Source organism: Callorhinus ursinus, unplaced genomic scaffold (assembly GCF_003265705.2).
Source record: "Callorhinus ursinus isolate GAN/ISIS: 27379988/994484 unplaced genomic scaffold, GSC_fseal_2.0 scaffold20, whole genome shotgun sequence".
Lineage (NCBI taxonomy): Eukaryota > Metazoa > Chordata > Mammalia > Carnivora > Otariidae > Callorhinus > Callorhinus ursinus.
This window is the reverse complement of record NW_027397082.1, coordinates 2436284-2460256: the sequence shown is the minus strand read 5'-3', so window position 1 is coordinate 2460256 and position 23973 is coordinate 2436284. Positions and strand designations below refer to the sequence as shown.

Below are 23973 nucleotides of genomic sequence, written 5' to 3'. Positions count from 1 at the left end.
AGCGGAGGGAGAAGCAGAGTCCCCACTGAGCAGGGACCCCGACATGGGGCTCGATCCCAGGACCCCAGGACCATAACCTGAGCCAAAGGCAAATGCTTAACTGACTGAGCCACCCAGGCGCCCCCAGTATGACCTCATCTTAACTTGATTCCACATACAAAGTAAGGTCGCATTCTGAGGTTCCTGGTGGGTATGGATTTTTGGGGGGGAACACTATCCACCCTAGTACAGCTGTTCAGCTGGCTAGGAATCACTGAGAATGGAGAAGCAGCAAAAGATGAAGGAGTGTTTAACCTTACAATTAAGCACAGGCCTTGGAATCAGACAGACTTAGTTTCAAATCCTGGTTCTACCTGCTGGTCAGCCACATGAATTTGGGCCAGTTACTCAACATCTCTGAGACTGTTTCCTCATCTGCGCAACGGACTTAATGCCTCCTAGGTTTGCTGGGCAAAATAAGTAAGATCGGGTCCTGACCTGCTTAACACAGTGCCTGGTATTTTAAAAAATTTAGTCTTTGGGGGTGCCTGGCTGGCTCAGTCAGTGGAGCATGCAACTCTTGATCTTGGGGTTGTAAGCTGGAGCTCCATGTTGGATGTAGAGATTACTTAAAAAATAAAATGTTTGTTTTTTTTTTTTTTAATTTAGCTTTTAATGCTAGAGTTCCCATTTCTACGGCTCCTGCAGTCCTTTCAGGGGGATATGTAGATACATAGCAAAACAGGATAGTTTATGATTAAAGGCCTAAATGCCTGGTACAGAATGTCCCCACCACAGGAGGTCAGAGAGCAGGGAGCAGTTGGACTGGAGCAGGCAGACTTTAACTCTTAATAACAAACAGATGCGAAGTTAGTGCTGAAATCTGAAATTCTACAGCTAAGGCATACAGTTGACTCTTGAGCAACATGGGAGTCAGGGGCACCAACCTCCCACGCACAGTTGAAAATCCATGCATAACTTTTGACTCCCCCAAAACTTAACTACTAACAGCCTACTGTTGACCAGAAGCCTTACAGACAACACACACGGTCTGTTAACACATATTCTGTATTACATGTATTCGATACGGTATTCTTACAATAAATAAAGTAAGCCAGAGAAAAGAAAATGTGAAGACAATCCTAAGAGAAAACATGTATACAGTACCGTACTGTGTCTACTGAAAAAAAAAAAAACAAACATGTATAAATGGACCCACGCTGTTCAAACCCATGTTGTTCAAGGGCCAACTGTCTTGGTGTTTTTCCCCTCCCCCTCCATGAGGGTATACCTCTAGAGCTTGTCATCGAGGTCTTCCCAGCACAAATAGACATCTCCTAGTCCCCTCTCTGCTCTAACACCTACCACCGGGGGCTCCTCTCCCCCCATGCACTGGACACTGGGGAGACACCATCGCTTCCAAACAGGTGGCCCCGACTTTCCTTGTCGAGGCTGCCCAGAGCGGAAGGGTCATGTTGGGAGGGGTTGGCTCATAAAGCTGTGCATGGCTGCATGTGTCGATCTCTGATAACATCCCAACGGCAAACAAAAATGACTTGGGATGATCAACATTTGCACTGATCAGGGAGAACTGGCTGTTCTCTCATGCCAGCTCATGTGTTCCATTAGAAGTGTATTGAATTATTCAGACACTGAAATCTTCTGGGTGACATTTGCATTTGGAACTCACCATTACAGCTGGGGCATGAGTCCACAATCTGCGACCTGTGCTGTGAGTCAGCCAGGCGCATCCCCATCAGCAGATCAGCAGGGGGCCTGACAGGACCGGCCACAGCAGCCTGGGGTTTCCTCTTGTTTCGCCAGCCTTGGGAACAACTATGGCACAAAACTTTGTTTCTGAATTGTAGCTTTTTACACTTTGTCCTTGGTGACTAGGGGGATGAAACCATCGAGATTCACTTATTACATTTACTGAGCGCCTGGTGAATAGCACGTGCTCTAGAATCAATTGCCTACATTCAAATCCCACCCGTGCACATCATGAGCTTTGGGACACTGAGCAAGTTATGTAGCATCTCTAAATCTTAATTGCTTCATCTGTAAAGGGAGAGTCATCATAATACCCTCCTATAGGGCTGCTGAGAGGATCGTTCTAGGTTTGGTTCCTTGAAGCAGATTGTGAGACAGAAGTCAGCAAGCAGGGTTTCTTGAGGGAGTCCTTTTAAGAGCTCTTAAGAGCAACACCAGTGAAAGGGAGAGCAGGAAGCAGGAGTGGGCAGAAGGAGAAGCTGAGCTCTGAGGCAATCCCAAGGAAAGCAGCTTCCACCCCAGGGAGTGCTCTGCAGAGGGGAGAGCTTGTTAGCCCTACCCTGAGTTGGACCAAAAGGCAGGGCCCTTGTGCCCCTCAGGAGATCAGCCCCTGGATGAAGGGTGCTCCCGCACAGTGATGTTGGGCGAGGCAGTTTTCCCCAGCTAAGCCAGTTCCCCCAAGGACAAATGAGATTGACCTTCCTGTAGTGTTCCCAGCATCTGGGGGAGTAAGTTCTTCATTCCTGAAAGGGGATCACAGCCACCCCAACAAAGATGAGATAATCTGCATAAAGCCCATCGCACAATAACTGGCCTGCAGTAAATACTTGGTTGATGGCAGCCGTTAAAATTACCGCTGTTTTTAGCAATGTCCACCATAGCCAAACTGTGGAAAGAGCCAAGATGCCCATCGACAGATGAATGGATAAAGAAGATGTGGTATATATACACAATGGAATATTATGCAGCCATCAAAAGGAATGAGATCTTGCCATTTGCAACGACGTGGATGGAACTGGAGGGTGTTATGCTGAGTGAAATAAGTCAATCAGAGAAAGACATGTATCACATGACCTCACTGATATGAGGAATTCTTAATCTCAGGAAACAAACTGAGTGTTACTGGAGTGGTTGGGGGTGGGAGGGATGGGGTGGCTGGGTGATAGACATTGGGGAGGGTATGTGCTACGGTGAGCGCTGTGAATTGTGCGAGACTGTTGAATCACAGATCTGTACTTCTGAAACAAATAACGCAACATATTTTAAGAAAAAAGAAAAGAAGAAGATAACAGGAGAGGAAGAAAAGGGGAGTATGTCAGAGGGGGAGACGAACCATGAGAGATGATGGACTCTGAAAAACAAACTGAGGGTTCTGGAGGGGAGGGGGGTAGGGGGATGGGTTAGCCTGGTGATGGGTATTGAGGAGGGCACATTCTGCAGGGAGCACTGGGTGTTATGAACAAACAATGAATCATGGAACACTGCACCAAAAACTAATGATGTAATATATGGTGATTAACATAACAATACAAAAAATTTAAAAAAAAATTACCGCTGTTTTTGTAGCTGTTATTTGCCAGGCACTCTGCCCGAGGCTGGGACACAGTAGCTGTCAGGATTCTGCACCTGCCCTCAAGAAACTCAATCCATAAGCTAACTAGACCATTAAACAAGCAATTGCAGGGCGATGCAATTGGGATGGGGGTGGTACAGGATTTGTATCAGAGCATGTAGAAGGGACATGGGACCCCGACAGGGAAGGTGAAGGAGCATGAGGCCAAAGGGGGTCCCTGGAGATGAAGTGGAGTCAGCCAGACACAGGGAGTTGCAGGTGCTGGGGGTGGGGAAGAAGGTGGAAGAAGCAGTGTGTGCAGACGAGAGAAGTGTGTGCATGATACAGCTCAGCAAGGTCAGCACAGAGTGTGCACCAGGAGAGGGGAGACAGGGTTTTGGGTGTACCAAGCCAAGGAGTGTGGACTTGAATATAGAGAGGGCAAGGGGAGCCATGAGATCATTCTAATCAGAGAAAGGGCATGGTCCATTCGTGCTTGAACAAGGTCACTCTGGCTCCCAAGTGGGCAAGGGATTAGACATGGACAAAATTAGAGGCCATTGCCTGGGTCTAGATGAGAGGTTAGAGTGACCTGGGCCATGCTGGTGGTACTGAAGAAAAAATGCACACAGTCAAGGAATACTGAGGCAGAGGAATCCATAAGCTTGGTGATGACTGGGTGGTAAGAGAGAAAGAGGAACCCAGGGTCATGCTTAAGCTTCTGATCTGGGCAATCTCCAGAAGGCCTGGTGTCTTAATCCATTCAGGCCGCTATCATAGAATACTACGGACTGTGCTGTGGCTGCTAAACAACAGAAATTTATTTTTCTCTGTTCTGGTGGCTGGGAAGTCCAAGATCAAGGCACCAGCAGAGTTGGTGTCTGGTGAGAGCCTGCTTCCTGATTCACAGACAGCCACCTTCTTGCTGCGTCCTCTTGTGCTGACAGAAGAGGCAGGGAGCTCTCTGGGGTCTCTTTTATAAGGGTATGACCCTCGTACACGGAGGGTTCCACCCTCATGACCTAATCACTTCCCAAACGCCCACCTCCAAATAGTATCACATGGGGGAATAGGTTTCAGCATATGATTGTGGGAGGACACATTCAGTCCATAGCACCTGGGAAACTAATGTCCTAAGACCCAAAGGAAAAAAAAAAACCCACCACAGACAGACGAGCTCCCTGTTATTTGGAATGACTCAAAGGAGCTTCTTTCAGCCAGCACTCTGCGACTTATGGCTCCATTTTAGACAAACCCACTTGAAGCCCCTTGACGGGGTACAAGTCTCAGAAACAGCTAAATTAATCCCAGAGAAAACTGTTTCCTCTCTCCTTCTGCCTAGGGAAAAAAAAAAAAAAGCCAGTAAAGAATGCTCTTAGTGTTTGAACTGTAGTTGGAGTGGAAAACAAATCGAGCAAAGGAAAGAGATACAAATTCACTTTGGATTCAACCTTCAATAAACATCAATATTTATTGAATATGAACTCTGAGCCCAGCCCTGTGCTAAGAGCTTCAGATAGAAGAGTAAAGTTGACACTGACCAGCGAACTTGAGGGTCCAGCTCCTTCAGTAGTAATATTTCTTACTACTAAGAAATTGGGGCACTGGCATTTGGGTTTATATATTAGTCTCTTATGTGTTTGGTGAGCTGAGTCAATCCCTGGGGCTTACCCACCTATGCGTTTTCACAAAACTGAGTTTTTGGATTTCAAAGCTGACAAGCAGACCCATGCAAATGGGAAACATTCCACTGGAAATGAATGATCAGGAGGCCATTCTTGCATTTGTTTGAAAAGGAGTAACGAGGCAGGAAGAGAGGTTCCAGGATAGTCTCTGATTTGAGTTGAAAAATTAGGTCCAATATTAACCCAAAGTGTTAAAAAACAAAACTCAACCGAGTAAATCGAAGATCTAATTGGCTTTATTAAAAGGTTCATGAATCAGGTTAACATCCCATCTAGCAAACAGATGCTCTGAGGAGTTGTACAAAATGGAAGGTTTTTATAAGAAGGAGGGCGGGGCAAGAAAGGAGAGAAGAAGGAAGAAAAAAAGGATTGTTTCAGGCAAGATCATCCTCCCTTAGGAGGAAGGGCAGGGGTTCTTTTTTGCAGATAACCTCATCTTCCTTTGGGGGATAGAAAAGGCCCAAGTGACGTGTTACCTCTTTGTGCTTATCAGAAAATTCCTGATTGACAGGTTTAGACATATTTCTGGGGGACGCTGAAACTGAAATTAGGTTAGGTATTAAACCCTGGTTGGGTGGCTTGGCCTGGCCCAAGTAACACCATTTTGGACCTGTGATTTTCTTTTTAATGAAAGCAACTTCCCAAAATACTTCTGGGGAAGGGAATGAGTCTGCCTGCCTAAGAATCTTAAATGGAACCTCCTCCAAATTCTCCCTCTGGGGGCACATGCTCTTCCTGGGAACTGCTTGGTTTAGGTTACAAGTACAACCACCACTGAATCAACCTCCAACGACAATTTTTCATGATTGGACTTGGTCCCTAACTCCTAAATGAAGGTCAAGATTTAAGATAGCAAGAAACAATCTCTACCATAAAAAAGATCCAAACCCAAAAGAAGGTGATTCGTCTTTAAAGTTGTTCACTGCAATGGTAGTTTGTATATTTGAGACGCATAAAACCACGGCTGATGCAATCTTTTTTTAGGCTTCAGAAGAAGGCAGGTGAGTTTCTATTTGCACTTGCATTTTCTCCCTGGCTTTGTTATGGTGTCAGATCCACATTCCGGAGCTCCTCGGGCCCTTGAAAAAAGTGATTAAAACGTACTTGAGGGACGCCACTGTCCCTGAGTATCTGTGTATACGGGAGCAAAGGGGGGGTGGGCGAGACTCTAGTTTGAAACCCACGACTTTAAAGGCTCACGATGACTTTGTTTTTATAGGAAGAGCTGTAGGAGGCAGCCCGCGCGCCGAGTCCCAGGCCAGGGAACACCTACTCGGCTCCAAGCAGAGGGAGGGCGTCTGAAAACCGAAACCGGCCCAGCGCACACCGGCGACGCCCCGGAGGCTGCCCGCCCCGCCGGCCAGTCTCGGCCCGGGAACACCCGCCGGGGCGGCGGGGCGACTGAGAAAGGAGGGGTGGGGGAGGGGCGGGCGGCCGAGGCCCCGCCCCCGCCCCGCCCCGCCCCGATTATAGCCGATGACTCAGGGCGGAGCTCCGCATCCAACCCGCTCGCCGCCAACTTCTCTGGATGGGACCAGAAGTTTCTAGCCGGCCAGTTGCTACCTCCCTTTATCTCCTTCCCGGTTGGCAGCGAGGAGTCTATTTCCAGACACTTCCACCCCTCTCCGGCCACGTCACCCCCTCCTTTAATTCATAAAGGTGCCCGGCGCCGGCTTCCCGGACACGTCGGCGGCGCGCACCGCTCTCGATCCGGCCGCGGCCAGCGAGCGACCCGGCGCCTGGAGGCCCGGCACCCCGCGACCCGGCACCCCGCGACCCGGCACCCCGGCGGCTGCCCCTCCGGGCCGACCCCGACCCAGCATGAGCGCTGCCACCCACTCGCCCATGGTGCAGGTGGCGTCCGGCAACGGCGCCGGCGACCCCCTGCCCCCCGGCTGGGAAATCAAGATTGATCCGCAGACCGGCTGGCCTTTCTTCGTGGACCACAACAGCCGCACCACTACGTGGAACGACCCGCGCGTGCCCCCCGAGGGCCCCAAGGTGAGCCAGCCTGCGCCGCGCCCCGGCCGGCGGCCCCCCTCGACGGCGAGCGGCGGGGGTGGCTGCACCGGGCGGGGCTGCGGGGACCCCGGGCGCACCTGCCGGCGGACGCCCGCGCCCGGGGTCCGCCCGCTGCGCCACAACTAGCCCCCGCTCCTGTCCGCCCTTGGCCGGCGTCGGGGCGAGGGGGAGGCCCCGAAGGGGGGGGCACTGTCCTCCCCGGGCCGCGTTTGGTTCCTGGGGGTCGGCCCGGGAAGTGCGACCCGCGCGGTGGCGCCAGGTGCCGTCCCACCGGCCCATCCCCCCGAGGGCCGAGGGCCGAGGGCCGAGGGCCGAGGGCCGGGTGGCTGGGGCTGGCCCGGGCTCCGGAGGGGCGGCCGGCCTGGTCAGCTCTGGAGGCCCGGGCTAGGCCCCGCCGCGGCCTTTGCAGCCGCCCGCCCGGGCTAAGGTCCGGGTTTCACTGCTGTCCGTGCTCCGGCGAACGCCGTAGGGGGCCACTCGCAATCTTGGGGGTGGTCTGGAAGGAATTTTGCCTCCTGAAGTTCCTCAGCTTGGTCGAGGGGCACCTTGACTTTACTATCTCAGGCACAGAGTGACTCAGGGGACTGATGTAAATACATTTCTCCCCCTTTTTGTATCTGCAATTAAAATTGTATTATTGTTTGAAACGTTGTCAATAAGAATATATTTTAGGATGATTTGTTGAAAACAAGATGTTCTTCTCCCAGGCAATTTCTGAACTAAAGATGTGAGACTGTCTCACGGTTGACCATTGCCCTTAAGACATTGCCTCACACTGGCTTGAAAGAGAATAGTTTTGTTTTTGTTTTTTTTAATGGCTTACATTCCCTTCCTTGTTATGGTATTAAAATACCCAGGATTTGTTTCTAATACACAAATAACTAATACAGAAGTACTTTTGTGAACGTAGCAGAAGTATGCCTCATTTATGTATATGCAAAGATATATGCTCTTTAACAGTTAAGAGCCTGAAAGTTTGGAAATAGAAATTTGGAATCAGTCTGTTAACTTAAAAGATTACAACTAAGTGTGCTACACTTCCAATTTTCTATAAATTTGAACTATTTCAAAATAAAAAGCTTGGCAAAAGAGAAATACACTTAAAGAAAGGGGCATGTTATGCTGTCTGGGCAAAATTAAAAAAAAAGTCATAAAGAGCTGGTCAGTTGTTTTGAAGATTTAAAAATTCACAGAATTAATTTAAAGGGAAAAATTCACAAAATTAAAGGTGCTTTATAAATCATTATTTTGGAAGAAATATTTGTATCATCCACTTTCATTTCTATGTATTTTTTAAATTAAAAATAATGAAAACCTGGTGCCCAACAGTGAGACGTTGAACATTCAGCAACTTACATTTGTAAGAAATTAATTGTATATTTTTATCTGAAAATTAGTAGAAGAGTATGTAATTAGCCGGGGTGGGCATAATTATATATACTTTTTTGTGTGTCTGTTCAGCCCATAATTGGGTGAAACTGAAGCACATTTCAAACCAGTCCTGTTACTGCAGTCTGCATGGTGTGGTGTAAAACTTATCATTTCAAGGCCTCCTTCCTATAGAGACAGGGACTGTCGGAATCTGCAGGCACCCTTTGTTATGACTGAAGGTCAAGTTTGAACATAGCCACTGTAAGTGCAGCGTAAACCCAGATTGCCAACACTTTGTTTTTAGAATAAGACTCACCCAGCAAGTTGAGATCTTTGTGTACCCATCCAGTAGATTGGCTAGGCTGTGGTTTCATAAGCCTTTTTAAAGGGGGAAAAAACAGGTTGAGTTACTATTATTCTCAACAAATAGAGAAAACAGCCACTAAATCAGAAGTCTGATGCCAGAAAAGTGGATTTGAAAATTAAGTCAGAATTTTGAAGTTGAAAGGCCCACGAAGCTCTTTTAGCTCAACCTCTTCCTTTTACTGAGAAAGAAACCCAGACAGGTCAAGTGTGTTTCCAAGGGTCACTCAGCAAAGAGAACTACACCAGAAGGTCCTGATAAGAGGCAGGGTATCTGCTCAGAAGGTGGTAGAAGTGTCTAGAATTTTTGTGAAGCCATGATGCGTGCAGGCTGGAATACTTGGTTGTCTTTGTGTCCCCCTGGCCACCAATTGGCCACCAAGCACTGTGTGGCTGACTTCTGTGCTGTGATTACTTGGATGGCGAGGACTGGGTTTGGTAACTCAAGAAACGAGTTCTCTTTACCAGATTAACTACTGGAGATTAGTCAGCATGGCACCAGAATTTAAGGGGAGAATAAACATTCTGTTCATTGGCTCTTTGGGCTCCATGGCTTTTACACCTGTGCTTTGAGATGCATAGAACATCGGGGTGACTCATTCAGTTTCACTTCCATGAATGACATCTTCCTCCAGACTAAGTACAATGGAAAATCCTTCAATATTGTTTTATATAAGAAATTGGCTTCTTAATGCGTAACAAGAAAGGGCCCTGGCGTGAAACAGAGGGCGATTTTGGAGGAGCTGAGCTAAAAGGACCTTCTGAACATCCTTGTCTTCAAGAGGAGATGCAATCAATCAACAAAGAGCCATTTGTTAAGCATGAAAAAAACAGAGGAAGCCCTTTTTTGGGGGGAAGACCACCTCTGGGTGTTTGCAGTCTAACCTTATTGGTAAAGGAATGGCTTTCACGGAAAGGAAGGGACTAGAACTTTGTGTTTCATTGAGTCTTGCGGTCTGTCGTTTCCGAGTTGGTCCTCCCACAATGCCCTGAGTAAGTAGAGTGACTCTCTGTCCCCAGTTTTACAGGGGAGGCCAGTGAGAGCAAGTGTCTTGCCCTTCCGTTGAAGAGGCCGGGTGACTACAGGCTAAGACTTTGGGCTTTATCCAACTCCTCTCCAAGCAACTGGACCTCCCCACCTGTAGGCTTCCTGGATGTCGATTTTCTGCGCACGTGGGCTTGCCACTAATCTCCTGGCAAGTTCATTCTGGTCCAGGCCCCTTCCCTGGCAGAGAGGTTGGCGCTCACTTTGGAGTCTGAGGATGTGCAGCCGCTCCTCCCAGGTTCTGCCCTGACTAAACAAAGACCAGATGCTTTGGAGTGGGGTGCTGTGTTGCTCTCTCACAAAGCTTCCTGGGACCAGAGGGAGACCCTTCTCCCTCCACGAGCAGGGCTGTTCTAGCTTTGCAGATCTTAGAGGTCACCAGCACAGATCCCCAAGGCCAGCAGTCTCCTGGGAAGCCTTTTTAAGAACACAGATTGCTAGCTGCGTCATTCCCCCCTACCTGCCCTCCCCCCCGCCCCATGTTGAATCCAAATTTCTCAGGGTAAGGCCCAGACATCTGGACCTCAGAGAAGTTTCCCTGATGATCCTGATTTTGCCAAACTGGCATTTGGGGGCCACTGGTGGCTGGTGATCCCATTTTGTAAGGGAAGGGGAGCTGCAATTCAGGGTCCGCCTTCCTACAAGTAGGCCCTGGAACGGCTCAAGCTGTGCCTGCTTAGCATCTAAGCTGCAGAGCCTTTGCCAGAGGCCCCATTGTCCTTCTTGGTGAAACTCCCCCGGTGCCTGGCTTGTGCCAGTGTGAATTTGGGGGTGGCAGTGCCCTGAGTCAGACTTAGGGCAGTGCCAAGACCCTCCCGTACCCCAGAAAGGAGCCAGAGCGTTTCCTTCCTGCTTTGCCCTCCCAGCAGAAGCTCACCATAATAATCTGAGATTACACTCGGGTCCTGGGAGAGAGATGGAGAAACACCCTTTCGGAGGAAACTGGAAATTTTTTGAGTTACGATTGAAGTAGAGAGACCCATTTATTTTCTGCTCCAGGTTTAGTAGAGCCTCCTGAATTTTCTTAAAGATGAGATCATTCTGCTCTTTGCAGATCGATTGCAAGCTCTTGGGCCTCTTAGCAGAATCAGAGCACAATCAGGAAATGAGTGGCCATTCTCTCCTTTGTATTTTCTAGCAAGTTGCATGATGGGGAAGCAAATTCCTTTGTGACTGATGAACAGGGATTTGTTGGTGGGGAGGTTGAAGAGCATGGCCAGATGCCTTAGATGTCCAGCTCATACAAGACCTTCATTTTACCCTCCAAAGAACAGGCTGTGTTTGGCTTATGCAAGAACTGAACATAATTCGTCCCCTGTTTTGTAGAGTAGACCTGCCCTTTACGAGGGTAAAGCTGGTACCCAGGAGCTGTGGCGGCATTTGACATTAGCCAGGGCCAAGGAGGGCTTAGCTGTTTGATGCTCTTGGGGCTGGTTGTGAGTTGAAAAGCTTCAGACCACCCATGAGGCTTGATCAGCCGTGTCCTCCTGTCCCCATTTCTGGAATGACACACAGTTGCCTTATATAAGGCACTCTGCATGTTTATTAGTTCCTCTTGACCTTTTTAAATGGTCTGGTGTTTATCGTCAAAAATAGGAGACCATGCATAATCCAAACCTACTCTTCCTCCTTCCCATTTTTGCTGCTTTATTGTTGCTCTTAAATATTTGAGACATCTTACACAGGAAAACTGGGAGCAGAAGACAAAGGCCTTGCTTATTGGGAACCTCTGAGGACCCGTTGGTGCTGATGGACACTGAAGAAACCTCTGTCTGCCTGATTGTGGAATTCTCGAGCCCGTCCCGGCTCCCCATTGCTGGCTGATCAAGTCTTGACTTGGGCTCCTCTTCTGCCTCTGATCTCAGTCTCACAGCTGGACTTTTGAAGCTAAACCCCAAATCCCGTCCTTTGCAAATATGGGCCTTGATCCTCACTGCTTGCTTGGCACTGTGGGACTGTGTGAGATGTCTGGTGTTATTAAGTCTTCACATATTTCTGTGAAGATTTCTTCAGGGGCCTTAGAAGTGAGGCAGCTTGCAAAAGCTTCATGAGAGAGAATTTCTTTAGGATAGAATGAACCTTATATGTTTTTGTTTCTCTCTCTCTCTCTCTCTCTCTCTCTATATATATATATATATACACACACACACACACATATACATACGCATATATATATGCCAAATGCTGGTTGGGTGCTTTACAAACCTTATTGCTATAAGTCCTCAAAACAGCTAAGATGGAAACTATTAGATGCGTCTGAGGCCTGTCAGCTGTGACACCACGGAAGGACCTTTGTGGCCAGAGGTTTTACCCTCACCTGGGTGGGGGGGAGTGTCTGGAGGGGTGACAGATAGCCTCACCCCCAGGGAGCCTGGCTGCTTCTCAGAACTCCTTTATGCTCAGAGCTCCCCAGGCACGGCCCCAGTTGATTAGAGACCATTCCTTTCCTGAGCCTGGGTCTGAACTTAGGAGATGGGCCCAAGTCTTCACTCATTCATTCATTCCATCTGAAATTTACTGAGCATCTGCTCTCTGCAAGTCATGGTGTTCAGTGCCATATGGAGGACAGGTCTGTCTCCTTCCATGCCATTCTCTGTGCAGCATTTCTCTCCAGTTGGAAGCAGGCTATCCCTGCTCCAGACTCCACATTACTTTGATTGGAATATTTCTTCCAAAAGGCAGCACTTCGGGGCGCCTGGGTGGCTCCATCGTTAAGCGTCTGCCTTTGGCTCAGGTCATGATCCCAGGCCCTGGGATCGAGCCCTCATTGGGCTCCCTGCTCCGCGGGAAGCTTGCTTCTCCCTCTCCCGCTGCTTGTGTTCCCTCTCTCGCTGTCTCTCTCTCTCTCTGTCAAATAAATAAAATCTTAAAAAAACAAAACAAAACAAAAGGCGGCACTTCTCTGCTTTGCCGTGTCCCCGTGGGCTGAGAGTTCCAGGGGGCAGTGGGCTGGCTGTCATCTTTCAGAGCCCTAAGTTCAGACTCTGGTCTCAGTAAATGATTCTGTGCGGAGGAGGGTAAAACCTGGCCTGGGCTCTAGAGTGGACAGGCTGGTAAAAGGAAAGCCGCCTTTATTGAAGTGCAGGCTCACGCTTAGAGTTAGTGGAAGTTGCTGGAAGCCTTCTGTTGGTTCCTAAGCACTGAAGTGTTGTCCTGGGCTCCCCAAGGTCCCTCGGGGGCAGGTTCCTTTTTACTGCATTTCTGAATGGCCTTTTCTCCACAAAGAACTTCGGTATTGATTCCCTAAGTTCATCCGTATGAGCCTGGAGACGTTCTTTTTTGTCCCCACCGGCGACACAGCATCTCAGAGCAGACGAGCTGGAAAGGCTGGGAGCTCCCGGCAGCCAGACGCCGCTAATGCCCGGCTGCACAGAGAGCAGCTTCCGCGCTGTCAAAGGACCTCTCTCTCTCTCTCTTTTCTCCGTGTGGCTGGCAGCAAGACCAGACAGTGCACAGCGAGGCTTCTTATTCACTGTCAATTCAGAAAAGCCCAGAATTACAGATTGCTCACTGCCTTTGTCAAGAGCCCGTAAACAGAGTGGCTGCCCCAGAGCTCCGAGCACAGAGCAGTGTCCCCAGTGACTGAGGTGAGACTTGCCACTGAAAATTCCCCAGCATCCTGTTGGAAAACAGCCATTTCCTATTTTGAAATCATGTCCTCAGCGTTCATGAAGGTCCAGTTGTAGATTTTTTCCCCCGTCATTTTAAAGATTCTTCTTGGACACTGACTGGATGGATGAGTGAATAGTTAAGCCTTAAGCAGGAGGCTAGGAAAGAATACATGTGTGCAGAAGACAAGGCAGCCACATCACCCTCTGAATCTTCCATATTCATCCAACAGACCCTGAGTGTCAGGCGGGGACTAGGTGCCCGGATAGAGCTGGGTTTTCTCCCTCCAGAGGCCCCAGGCTGGGCGCATGGGGCTGTGGTGACTCAGAATTGAGCAGGGCGCCGGCACTCTGCACTCCCGCCTGCCCTGCCTCAGCCAGGCAATGACTCAGCACCAAGCACTGGCTCCCTGGCCCAGAGCACACTTGAACTGAATGTTCCAGGTCTTGAACCTCAGCCCAGCTCGACCAGGCAAAACTAAATGCTTTCTCCCCTGCTGCATTTTACCCTGGGAAGATGAGGGGTTTGAAGACATTAGCCACAATTATTATAATACAGACTGTATAGATATGGCAGGAATAGTGAAAGGGTTAACACATTCCTGGCCTTGATGTCAGACAAACCTGGGTTCTGGTGATCTCAGATAAATCACTCATCCTCTCTGAACCTCAGTCTCCCCTTCTGTAAAATGGGAACACCACCTTACCTGTCCAGCAGGATTGCGAGAATCGGGGGGATAGTGCATGGAAAGTGATGAGTCGGGGCCCGACTAGACACATGTGTTCAATCCATGGAAACATCACAGCCTCCACTAAGAAGTAGGAGGGGATTCACCACATGGCAGACAGATCTGTCTGGACATGGCTCCCTGGTAGACTTCAAGTCTTTTTTCTCAGAAGCAAAGCCTCTTACACCTTGTACTACCTTAGCTGGCTGTCTTTCGACTAGTACCTGGATGCCCTCTGCACCCTTCCCCGGGGTTCCCATGCCCCACATAACTCGGGGACGCAGCAGCAGGGGGTCAGATGAAGGCTGTCAGGCCTTCTGGAGCCTCACCCAAACCTGCAGCCCATAGCCTCAACCAGCTTCATCCCTGATTCATCCCTGACCCCCCAGCGAAGATAGGCCAGGAGGCATTGTGTTTCCGGGCCTCTGCTGCATGGGGTGGTGTGTTAACCCTCAACCTTGACTCCTTTAGGGGAGTGTCTGCCTCCACATCTCTGTACAGACCCCAGGACAGTTGCCAGGCAGGAGCGAGGTGCCCAGTCCATGTTGTGGGGAAACTGAGTCATGTTAACTAGGGGCTGGCCATTTGCACAGCTGTTCTGGACCTCGCTCTAAGGGGTGGAAATGTCACTGCAGGTGGAAGGAGAGGGGGGTTTGCTAATTGCCACCACCCTCTTGGGGGAGTATGGTTGTTGGAGGAATGCTTTGAGCAGCTGCCTAGGGTGGGGAAGAGAGTCCCCAGGAATTCCCCTCAAAGCAGCTACCCTTGGTTAAAGGGGCCCTTGCCCTAGCAGCAGTTGGTGAATTGGAGATTTGGGGGGGGTGATTTTATACAAAATGCATGTCTCGTGAGTCCCTGCACCCTGATACCAGCAAACACTTGCATAGTTGGTGTCTAGCAGATGGTAGAGCCAAGTGATTGGGCAGTGTTCCACCTTCGTATGAGACCAGTCCTTGAGAAACCCATGCAATGAACCATGAGGGTGTCTCTTTATGTAACTTCAGACAGTTTGCTTCCCGATATGGAAATTTCAGGTATTTTTCCATCTGTGATTCGTGATTTCAGATCCTTAGAGCAGGTGTCCCTACTCCTTTTTTCTGAAGAGGAACTAGCTAGGGTTTTCATTTCCCTGAAGCCATGAGTTCAGGAGCTGGGCATCGGGTGACCGGGGTTCTCAGCCTGGTAACTGCCTATGTGACCTTGGGCCACACCTGCTACATGGAATCCTTGAGGGAGGGCTCCAGGGGGTGTGGGAAACGGGGAGGCTGGAGGCTGATGCCGAAATGCCAGCTGTGGCCCGTGGTGCCCGGCCTGAAAGGTGCCCGTATACCCTGCTGGGGGACACACTGAGATTGTTGGTGAGACGCCAGGACAGGTTCTGCTCCCAGACACATCATCCTGCCCCAACCTGGCCTGGGTTTTCTCACTAGGTCTCGGGCAGGAGTGCAAGGAGCCACAGTCAGTGCAAGTTGAGTGTGGATTGGTCCACAGGGCAGGTCCTTTCAGAGTGGCTGGGCTGGGGCTTCTTGGAGGGGGACAGGGGTTTAGGGCTCGGCCCCTAGAATGTTGGGCTGTGTTTGCTTCCAGATTGTAAAGCATTAGGTACAGTTCCCAGCAGAGAAAATGGCATCCTTGCTAATTAGTGTCCTTAAGACTCTCGGATAAAGGGGCTTCTAACTCAGGCTTGTTGCCGACTGGTGAGACCGCTGACGTTTTAGGCATTCTACACTATAGGCTCCACCAGGTGTTGCTCAGAAAAAGCGGGGTCTGTTAATAACCATTTGTGGAATGAAGGAACATGATTTTGTAGGGCTTGGAGCAGGCTCAGCTTACAAAGCCTTTCTTACGCCTTATTTCACTTAAATTTTGCAAAAATCCCTAGGAGGTGTGGGGATTTTTTACAGCTGGAGAAACTGAGTCTTAGTAGCCAGGAGTCCTGTCCAAGGGCACAGAGCTGGTGAGCAGCAGGCCGGGACTGGAGCTCAGGGTGACAGCTTGAAGCCCAGGGCTCACACTGGTTCATTCCTGCTTGTTTGGACACAGCTGCAAAGAGAAGAGGTGTTAAGTTTCATTCTATAGAAAGTTTTCTCTGGTAGGAACACATCAGGACACCTGTCTTGGTGATCCCAGGATAAAATACGTGTGCTTTGATAACAGGCAATCAGATCAAGCCTCTAGTCGCCCTTTCACTGGCCTGTGTCCAGCAATTGTGGTCAGCACAGACTCTTTTCTTACCAGGAGCACCGCACACGGACCTCTGTGGAGGTGGATTTCACTTGCTATTCAGAATTTACCTGATGTCCATTAAATGCCCAAACTTGGGCAGAGGGAGAGACCCTTTATCACAATGCAGTAGAAAACTGGAGGAATTTTGACTTTGGCTGAGGATATATCAAATTGGCTATAATACTTCATTCATTTCGATGGCCTGAGTGTACCAAACAGAAGGTCTTGGAAGGATGTTGAAACTCAACTATTTGTGCTTTAGAAGGAAGTTTTTATTTTTGTTTCCTGCCTGCTAGAAGTGAGCCAAGCTACTTAATTTTGATCCAGGCCCTAGATATATGGGGAGTTGAGGGTTCCTGTTTTCAAACTCCATCTTTTTTTCTTTGTTTTAGAAGTTTTGCAGTGTCATTAGTACAAGTCAACACCTGACCGTTGTGAAGGCTTCTGGCCTCAAAACCCAGTTACTGGATCTGTGTCCTATTAGAGATTCCAGGGCTATGGAGGCAGAAGTGTTCCGGGGTAGCCCTGAAAGTTAACCTTTTTTATTCGTACCTTCGTTCAGACCACAATGATGGGAGCTAGGACTTGTAGGTGCTGAGAACACTTTGGAGAGCGATGTGCCATGGAGTTGAGGTTGGGGGTTGATGGGTGCTGTTTTCAGGGTTCAGAGGCCACTCAGTAAACTGGGAACCGATTGTGGATAGGTCAAGGCAAACCCTGCTCCCCAGCTGTCCCCAAAGCCACGAAGGCTATGAAAGTGCAATGTCCAGCACAGTGGTTGGCATATGCCTGGTAGATACCCAAGAGCTGTTGTTCTTACCCTGCTTTTAAGGCACAAAGAGTCCTGGGAAGCCAGCGTGGCGCAGTCGGTTAAGCACCCGATTCTTGGTTTCGGCTCAGGTGTGATCTCAGGATTGTGAGATCAAGCCCCATGTCGGGTTCTGCACTCAGTGGGGAGTCTGCTTGAGATTCTCTCTCTCCCTCTTCCTCTGCCCCTCCTCCCGTTGCTCCCTCTCTCACTGAAATAAATATTTAACCAAAACGAAAAAAAACAAAAAAAGAGGCACAAGGAGTCCTTCCAGGGCGTCAGTGGCCACCTCTTAACATTGGGACACCTTAAATCCCAGTGACTGCCATTCTGATTTAACTGAACACAGTTAAGAGTGGTCATTTTTAAATTTCTGTGACATCAACTTTTCCTTGTTTTTGAGCTTTATGTAGATATTTAGAGCCAGAGGGGACCTTGGAATAAGCACCATAAAGAACGCCAGAGCGGGAAGGAACCTCACGTGGATCAGTGTTTTTCAGTGCAGTCCTGGTTTAGGCTTCACCACATACCTACCGAATCACACTGTCTTGGGGTTGGACTTAGGGTCTACATTTTTAAGCATTTTCTCGGTGCTCCTGATGCTGCCTAGAGTCTGAGAAACACTGCTTCCTGGAGTCTCTGGGCCTCGCCTTCACTTTACAGCTGAGGAGAGTAAGGTCCAGAGGTGATGTGAGCTGCTTATATAACACACATCTTTAGGGGTAGATCCAGGATAAGGACCGAGTGCTGTCTCTTTCCACATCTCCTAGCTGCCCTCTTAGTGCCCACATTGTTATTAAAGACCAGCAGCAAATCACTGGTGCTCTTAAGAGTGCTCTTAAGCAAACAAGACTTGCGTAAGTCCACGGGGCTCACCCAAGCTCAGAGTCTGACCCCAGGCTTCTCTAATAATACCTTGTCCTTAATAGGGCAAATCTTGGCTCATCTGGGGTAATTTTTCTCTGCTTTTTATCCTGGCCATCTCATGGAGTTGTGGAGTGCCCTGAGATGCGCCTCAAGATTTTACTGCAGTGCAAAACAAGGGAGAAGAATGAACCAGTTCCTTTTATAAATGCATGGAGTAAGATAAGCAAAGCCTTATTTCCTCATCGGATCTCGTATATATGGATTCCTGATGTCTTTGCCCAAAGATAAAGATGATGAGCTGAGCTGCACTGGAAAATAATTCTTGGAGTGCGGTCATTCCTCCTTAAGCAGCTGCAGGGCAGGCCGTGGTGAGATGGCGAGGACCTGCCGCGGCCTGCCTGGTCACGTGCCCGCAGCTCGCCCCTCCCTCCCCAGAAGAGCTACCCCAAGGGGGCAGTCCCTGGTCCCCACTGAGGTCAGAAGGGAGCAAGTCATGGGTCCTGTATTGAGGATGCTGGCCTAACCAGTAGGCTCTTTCTAGATGTGCTGGAACTTCTTAGGGGACTGAGGAGGCATGTTCTCCTCATATTCCACAGGAATCATACACTATAACATTTCTCTTTTTTTACTTTTTTATTTTATTTATTTTTTTAAAGTAGGCTTCACATACTCTGGTTTCTCTTCAGATCGTATAAATCTTTCGCCTTTTAAAGTAGGCTTCACGCCCAGCTTGGAGCCCAGCAAGGGGCTTGAACTCATGGCCCTGAGATCAAGACCTGAGCTGAGATCAAGAGTCGGACGCTTCACCGACTGAGCCACCCAGACGCCCCACTTTTCTCATTTTAAAAAATGTTGTCTTTTTTTTTTATTAGATTGTGATGTAAAGCACCATGGAAGGCAGGAAGGGCAATTTAACTCTTTGAGGTGGTGCGCTTTAGTTAGTAAACCCTGAAGCGTCTGCTACTGGCGGGACTCTAGCAGAGTAGACTTGGCAGAAGCGGGGAGGCGTCCGCATTCATTCCTGTTACGGATCTTCGTCTAGGTGGGAGCTTCGCTGCTGGTTTAAATTATTCATTCCTGTACAAGTGCTTACTCTTCTACTCTGTAAAGCCGGTGTGGTTTTTCTACTTACCCCCAGCAGTGTTTTTCTAAACAACCCTGATCAGACTGGAATGGGAGCATTCTTTTAGATGTGAGACTCATGAAGAGACATGGGCTTTTTTAATTAAAAGGCATAAATGGGTCAACTCACCCAGAAGCCAGAGTGCAGAACATCAGGGCCTCCAGGTCGCCCTTAACCCCCGGCGGGCAGCGCCATCCCTCTGTCAACCCCAGGCTGAGAACGCGGGTCTTGGTAGTGGCCCTTTACCCTCACTGCTGCTGTCCTGCCAGCCACGGAGGCCTTTCCGTTCTTCCTCCTCCTGCTTGCCTCCCTGGGTCACCCTTCCCTTCCGCGCCCTCAGCCCCTGCTTTGCCCTTCCTTCCTTCCTCTCACCCCGGACTCCTCCCCTCGTTTCCTGACGTGTTCTGGCGGTTCCTCCTGTCTTGCTGAGGCATCTCTTGTCAGCAGCTCTCTGGCCTTACCTTCTGCAGCTCAGCACTTACCTTCGCATGCTGTCTTCCTTCCCTCTGCTGCTCAGACTCCCCACCCCACCTCCAGTGACCACGGCTTTTCCCCAGCAACCACACGACCAAGACCAGACCCAGACGGAGCACGTCTTCCCAGATCCAGGTAGCGTATTGACTCCAGGAGGCAGTCTCCGCTGTGACCTCCTCTGGGCAGGAGGAAGTGCTCTTCCTTCCTCCCTCCCTCCTGCCCTCCAGCCTTTGTCTTCCCTTTTCTCTTGTCGTTGTACAAAATCTGGTACAAAATCTACTCAGTGAGACGTATAAAGTACGCAGCTCTTGGCAGGCAGCTGCCGTGCCTTCTGGATCCAGGGGCTTCCCCCAGGAGGAGCCAAGCCTCAGCCAGGTCCATCTAAGGTTTCCAGGCCCTGGAAGGGGCTGAGTTGGAGGCACAGCCAACAGCCGGCTTTGCAGGGGGTGGTGGGGTTGGCAGCCCTCACCGGTTAAAATTGGATGGTGTGGGTGGAATGCAGCAGGGGCTGGGCAGCGTGGAGGTTCCAGGGAAGTGTATGCTTTGATAGGTTTGTATGCAGGTATCTACCTGTTTACTACCATGCAGAAAAAGAACATTTCCATCCTCACAGAAAGTTCAACACCATCCCAGGGACTCTCATTTCCTGCGGGGCAGCCCCTACCCTGAATCTTCTATCAGTTAGCTTTGTCCTTCAGATTTGATTCCTTTGACACTTTGGGGTCTGCGCAGCATGATTGTGCGCCTTTTGGGGGCGGGAACTCACATGGGTTGCTGCCTTCTGGGCATCCTTCTTGCATGTGCTCTCATAAAACCTCCCAGCAGTCCTGCGAGATGGGTGTTGCTAGCTCCATTTTCTAGATAAGGGAATTAAAGCTCACAGGTTAGAATTATCCCAGATCACAGAACTGTTACTAATAGAGGTCAGAATCAACTGACATCCTATCTAGGACAGCCCCATCCTAGCTAGAAAAGCCCATGCATTTCCCCCATTTGCGGAGTCTCCCATGCTTTCCGGGGGGGGTTGCTTCCTGTGTGTTTCCTGCTGTCTCAAACTGTCTTGTAAGCCCCTAGTCGGCAGGGATCGTGCCTTGCTGGTCTCGTAAGCCTGCAGTGCCCAGCATCAGAGTAGCTAGACGGTCACCAGGCGGTAGTCAGTGGATGAGGGCTTCCTAGCTCCCTGCCCGAGGATTGTGTGGATAGCTGAGGCTTTTGTACGTGGCTTGGGGGGGGGAGGTGGACAGTGAGCTCCCAGGCAGCCAGCAGAGAAGAGGCCCAGGACTTGTCCGGGCCCCTGCTTCAGGCTGGAGGGAGGGGTGCCCCAGGGAGGGGTTCACACGCCGAGATGGTGGATTAGGAGTCGGCACCACATAGCGCTGGGTGTCCTCAGTGCCTTCTGGTGCCGGTCTCACGGCAGGAACCCACGGCCTGCTCTTGGGTGACCCGAGAGCTAAGCAGGCTAAAATAATGCTGCTGCCCCGAGCACGTGGGGATTCTAATCTGAGAGTGCCTGTCTGCTGGTGTCCCCAAGGACACAGCGACACCCTTGCCTCTCCCCTGTGCGGGAGGCCCGGGGTAGGTAGGAGGGAAGCAGTTGACGGGGTCTGAAAGAGCTAAATTCCAGGGTCCACCACCGTCAGCTGTTGCACCCCAACACAGACACAAGGCACAGTTATAATGGTCGATCACTCAACATGCAAAGGAGCTTTCCTTCCTTGTGACTGGTTTTGCGGCAGTGAGTATTACACCCTGCAAGCTCCTAGATTCTCAGTCTTTGGCATTTGTTTGCAGTTCGGAGAGATGCCTCCTTAAGGAAGGATCGTTCTTCTTCATCAGTGACCTAGCCAGATGTGTGTAAGTGGCACAGTTCATAGCATCCTCCTCTGTAAAGGACCCTCGAGGTGGCTTCAGGGGGTAGTCAAGACTGGAAGCCCTGGGGGGGGGGGTCCCTGACTTTGGTTGCTCAGCCCTTGGTGAGAAGTGACTTTGCCCCGTGAGTGACTGCCCGGCCTTGTTGTCTGAAACAAGATCTTTCTCTGTGGTCCATCTGGAACTTGGCCTCCTCAAGGGTCCCGAAATAGCCAGGCGGCTGCAGGGACAACTTCATGAGAGGGCAGGAGAGGGGCCCCCGCCACTCCTCGCCCCAGAGCAGCCTTTGCCGCCATCATTGGACCAGCAGAAGTTTGTTCTCCTGCTGCGCTGCCCCTGTGTGCCTTCTGATCTCCCTCCCTTGCACCTTGTTCCGAAGGTGTCCCCGGGTGGGCAGCCTCGCCCCACTGCCGCCTGTCTGCGAGGGCGTCCAAGCTGTGTCCTGTGTCTGGGTCCAGCACAACCTGTGTCGTTAGGAAACACTAGGACCTTTGAGGCAGCGGGGAAGCTGGCTATAATTTAGTGGGTTGGCCTTGACTCATCCTCACACCTTCTGATCTGGGTCTCTGATTTGGGGGACAGTCAGTGGCTCTCCTGCATACAGCTGCTGGTTGTTACCCATCAAAGAAACCTGTCTGACCAGTTTGGGAAATTGGGACCTCTCTGTGCTCAGTGGACACCTTGGCTCACCTGCTTTCCCTCGATGCCCCTAACTCGTAAACTGGCCATACAGCGGCCTTGTAGGGGAGGGGCTCTCCGGCAGACGCAGAGGGTGCCTGTGAGCAGCCTCGCCCTCTGTGCTCGGCCAGCTTGGCTGATGCCGGAGGTGGGGGAGGTGCCCAGAATCACTCCAGAAGGTGGCACTTAGCACCGTGTTTTTGCTTCTTTGGGGTGTTTTCTTCCCAGCTCCTAACCAGACTCTTTCTCCTTTTTGTGTTGTAGGAAGCACCGTCCTCTGCAAACGGCCCTTCCCAGGAGGGCCCCAGGCTGCTCCCTGCTCGGGAAGGCCACGCCGTGTACCCCCAGCTCCGACCAGGCTACATTGCCGTTCCTGTCCTCCACGAAGGCGCCGAGGGCCGGCAGCCGCGCCCTTCCTTTGTCTGTCCCCAGCCAGGGACACAGCGATTCCGAACCGAGGCGGCCACAGAGGCTCCTCAGAGGTCCCAGTCACCCCTGCAGGGTGTGGTGGAAGCCACCCAGCCAGATAAACAGTGTGGACAGGCGGTGACAGCAGCTGCGGGAGCCCAGCCCCCAGGCTCCCACAGACCTGAGGTAAGGAGAGCCAGCCGGTGTAACCTGCAGGGCATCTGGGCCTGGCCTGCAACAGCAAAGGTCACCCAGCAGAGACAGCATGACAGCTCCACAGTGTCCCCCAGCATTTCACAGGTGTGTGACCCCACAGGCAGGGGTCATGGCTTATTTCTGTGGTTAAGGAATTGGGATTCAGAAGGGTAAACGACTTGGTCCAAATGTATGAAGGTGGAAGTATGGCATTTCTGGGACCGGAAGCCTGGCCTTCTGGCTCCTAATCTGGTGCTCCTTACTCCTACCAGGCTTTCTGTGTCCAAAACACAGGAATAGCTATATGTTATTTCATTTAGTTCAGTACTTACGGATAGGCATTAACTGCTTGGAGCTGTTTTGATACAGTGTCCCATGGCTTTTAAGGAAACCCAGAGGGGTGCCTGGGTGGCTCAGTCGGTTAAGCGTCTGCCTTCGGTTCAGGTCATGATCCCAGGGTCCTGGGATCAAGCCCCACGTCAGGCTCCCTGCTCAGCGGGGAGTCTGCTTCTCCTTCTCCTCTCTGCTTGTGCTCTTTCTCTCTTGCTGTCTCTGTCACTATCTGTGTGTCTCTCTCAAATAAATAAAATCTTAAAAAAAAAAAAAAAGGAAACCCCAAATAAAGAGTCGGGGGGTCAGCTGCTCGATGATAGGGTTTTATTTAAGCCTGAAGTCCCTGCTTCAATGCACTAATATCTAAAGAGTTCTTCCTCCAGCTCTTAGCTGGGATTTGAGGGCCAGCGGACCCCAGTAGGATTCCTGAGCAGTAAGCCCTTCTGGTTTTCCCGTCTGCAGATTGTCCGGTGTTGTGAGTGCTGATTCTCACTCCGTGTCTGTGCCCAGAGTTAGCCTTGCCTCCTTTGCCTCTGTTCCTTTCTTGGAGGAGGGCCTGAATTTGTAATATTTTGTTGTAAGAATGTCACTTTTGAGGGACACGTGAATCAGAGAAAGCTGAAGCAAATTTGAGCTAACAGGGCCCTTTGAAGCCAGCTGGGGAAATACCCACCTGAATTTCTAGGCAGCCCAGGGGCCGGCCCGCCTCGGGCACACGGGAAGTGCTGCTCTCTGTGCCCAGCTGTGTCCTCTGCAGATTGCAGGGGAAGGATTAGAGAAAGAGGTGACATCAGTAACAACAGAAGCAGCGCGTTGGGCACTTCTCTCTCTCTCTCTCTCTCTCTCTCTCTCTCTCTCTCTCTCTCTCT

The 23973-nt window shown here is 50.4% G+C and overlaps 1 protein-coding gene across 2 annotated transcripts in view; it reads left to right on the top strand.

Annotated features, from left to right (window-relative positions):
• Positions 1–6475: 6475 nt before the first annotated feature.
• Positions 6476–23973, top strand: part of BAG3 (BAG cochaperone 3) — a 22571-nt gene continuing 5073 nt past the window's right edge. For both annotated transcript variants that reach the window (XM_025880624.2, XM_025880623.2), the window contains exons 1-2: positions 6476–6987; positions 22433–22762. In XM_025880624.2, the coding sequence (XP_025736409.1) occupies positions 6808–6987; positions 22433–22762 (510 nt within the window). In that variant the 5' untranslated portion in view covers positions 6476–6807. The remainder of the gene's footprint in view (positions 6988–22432; positions 22763–23973) is intronic.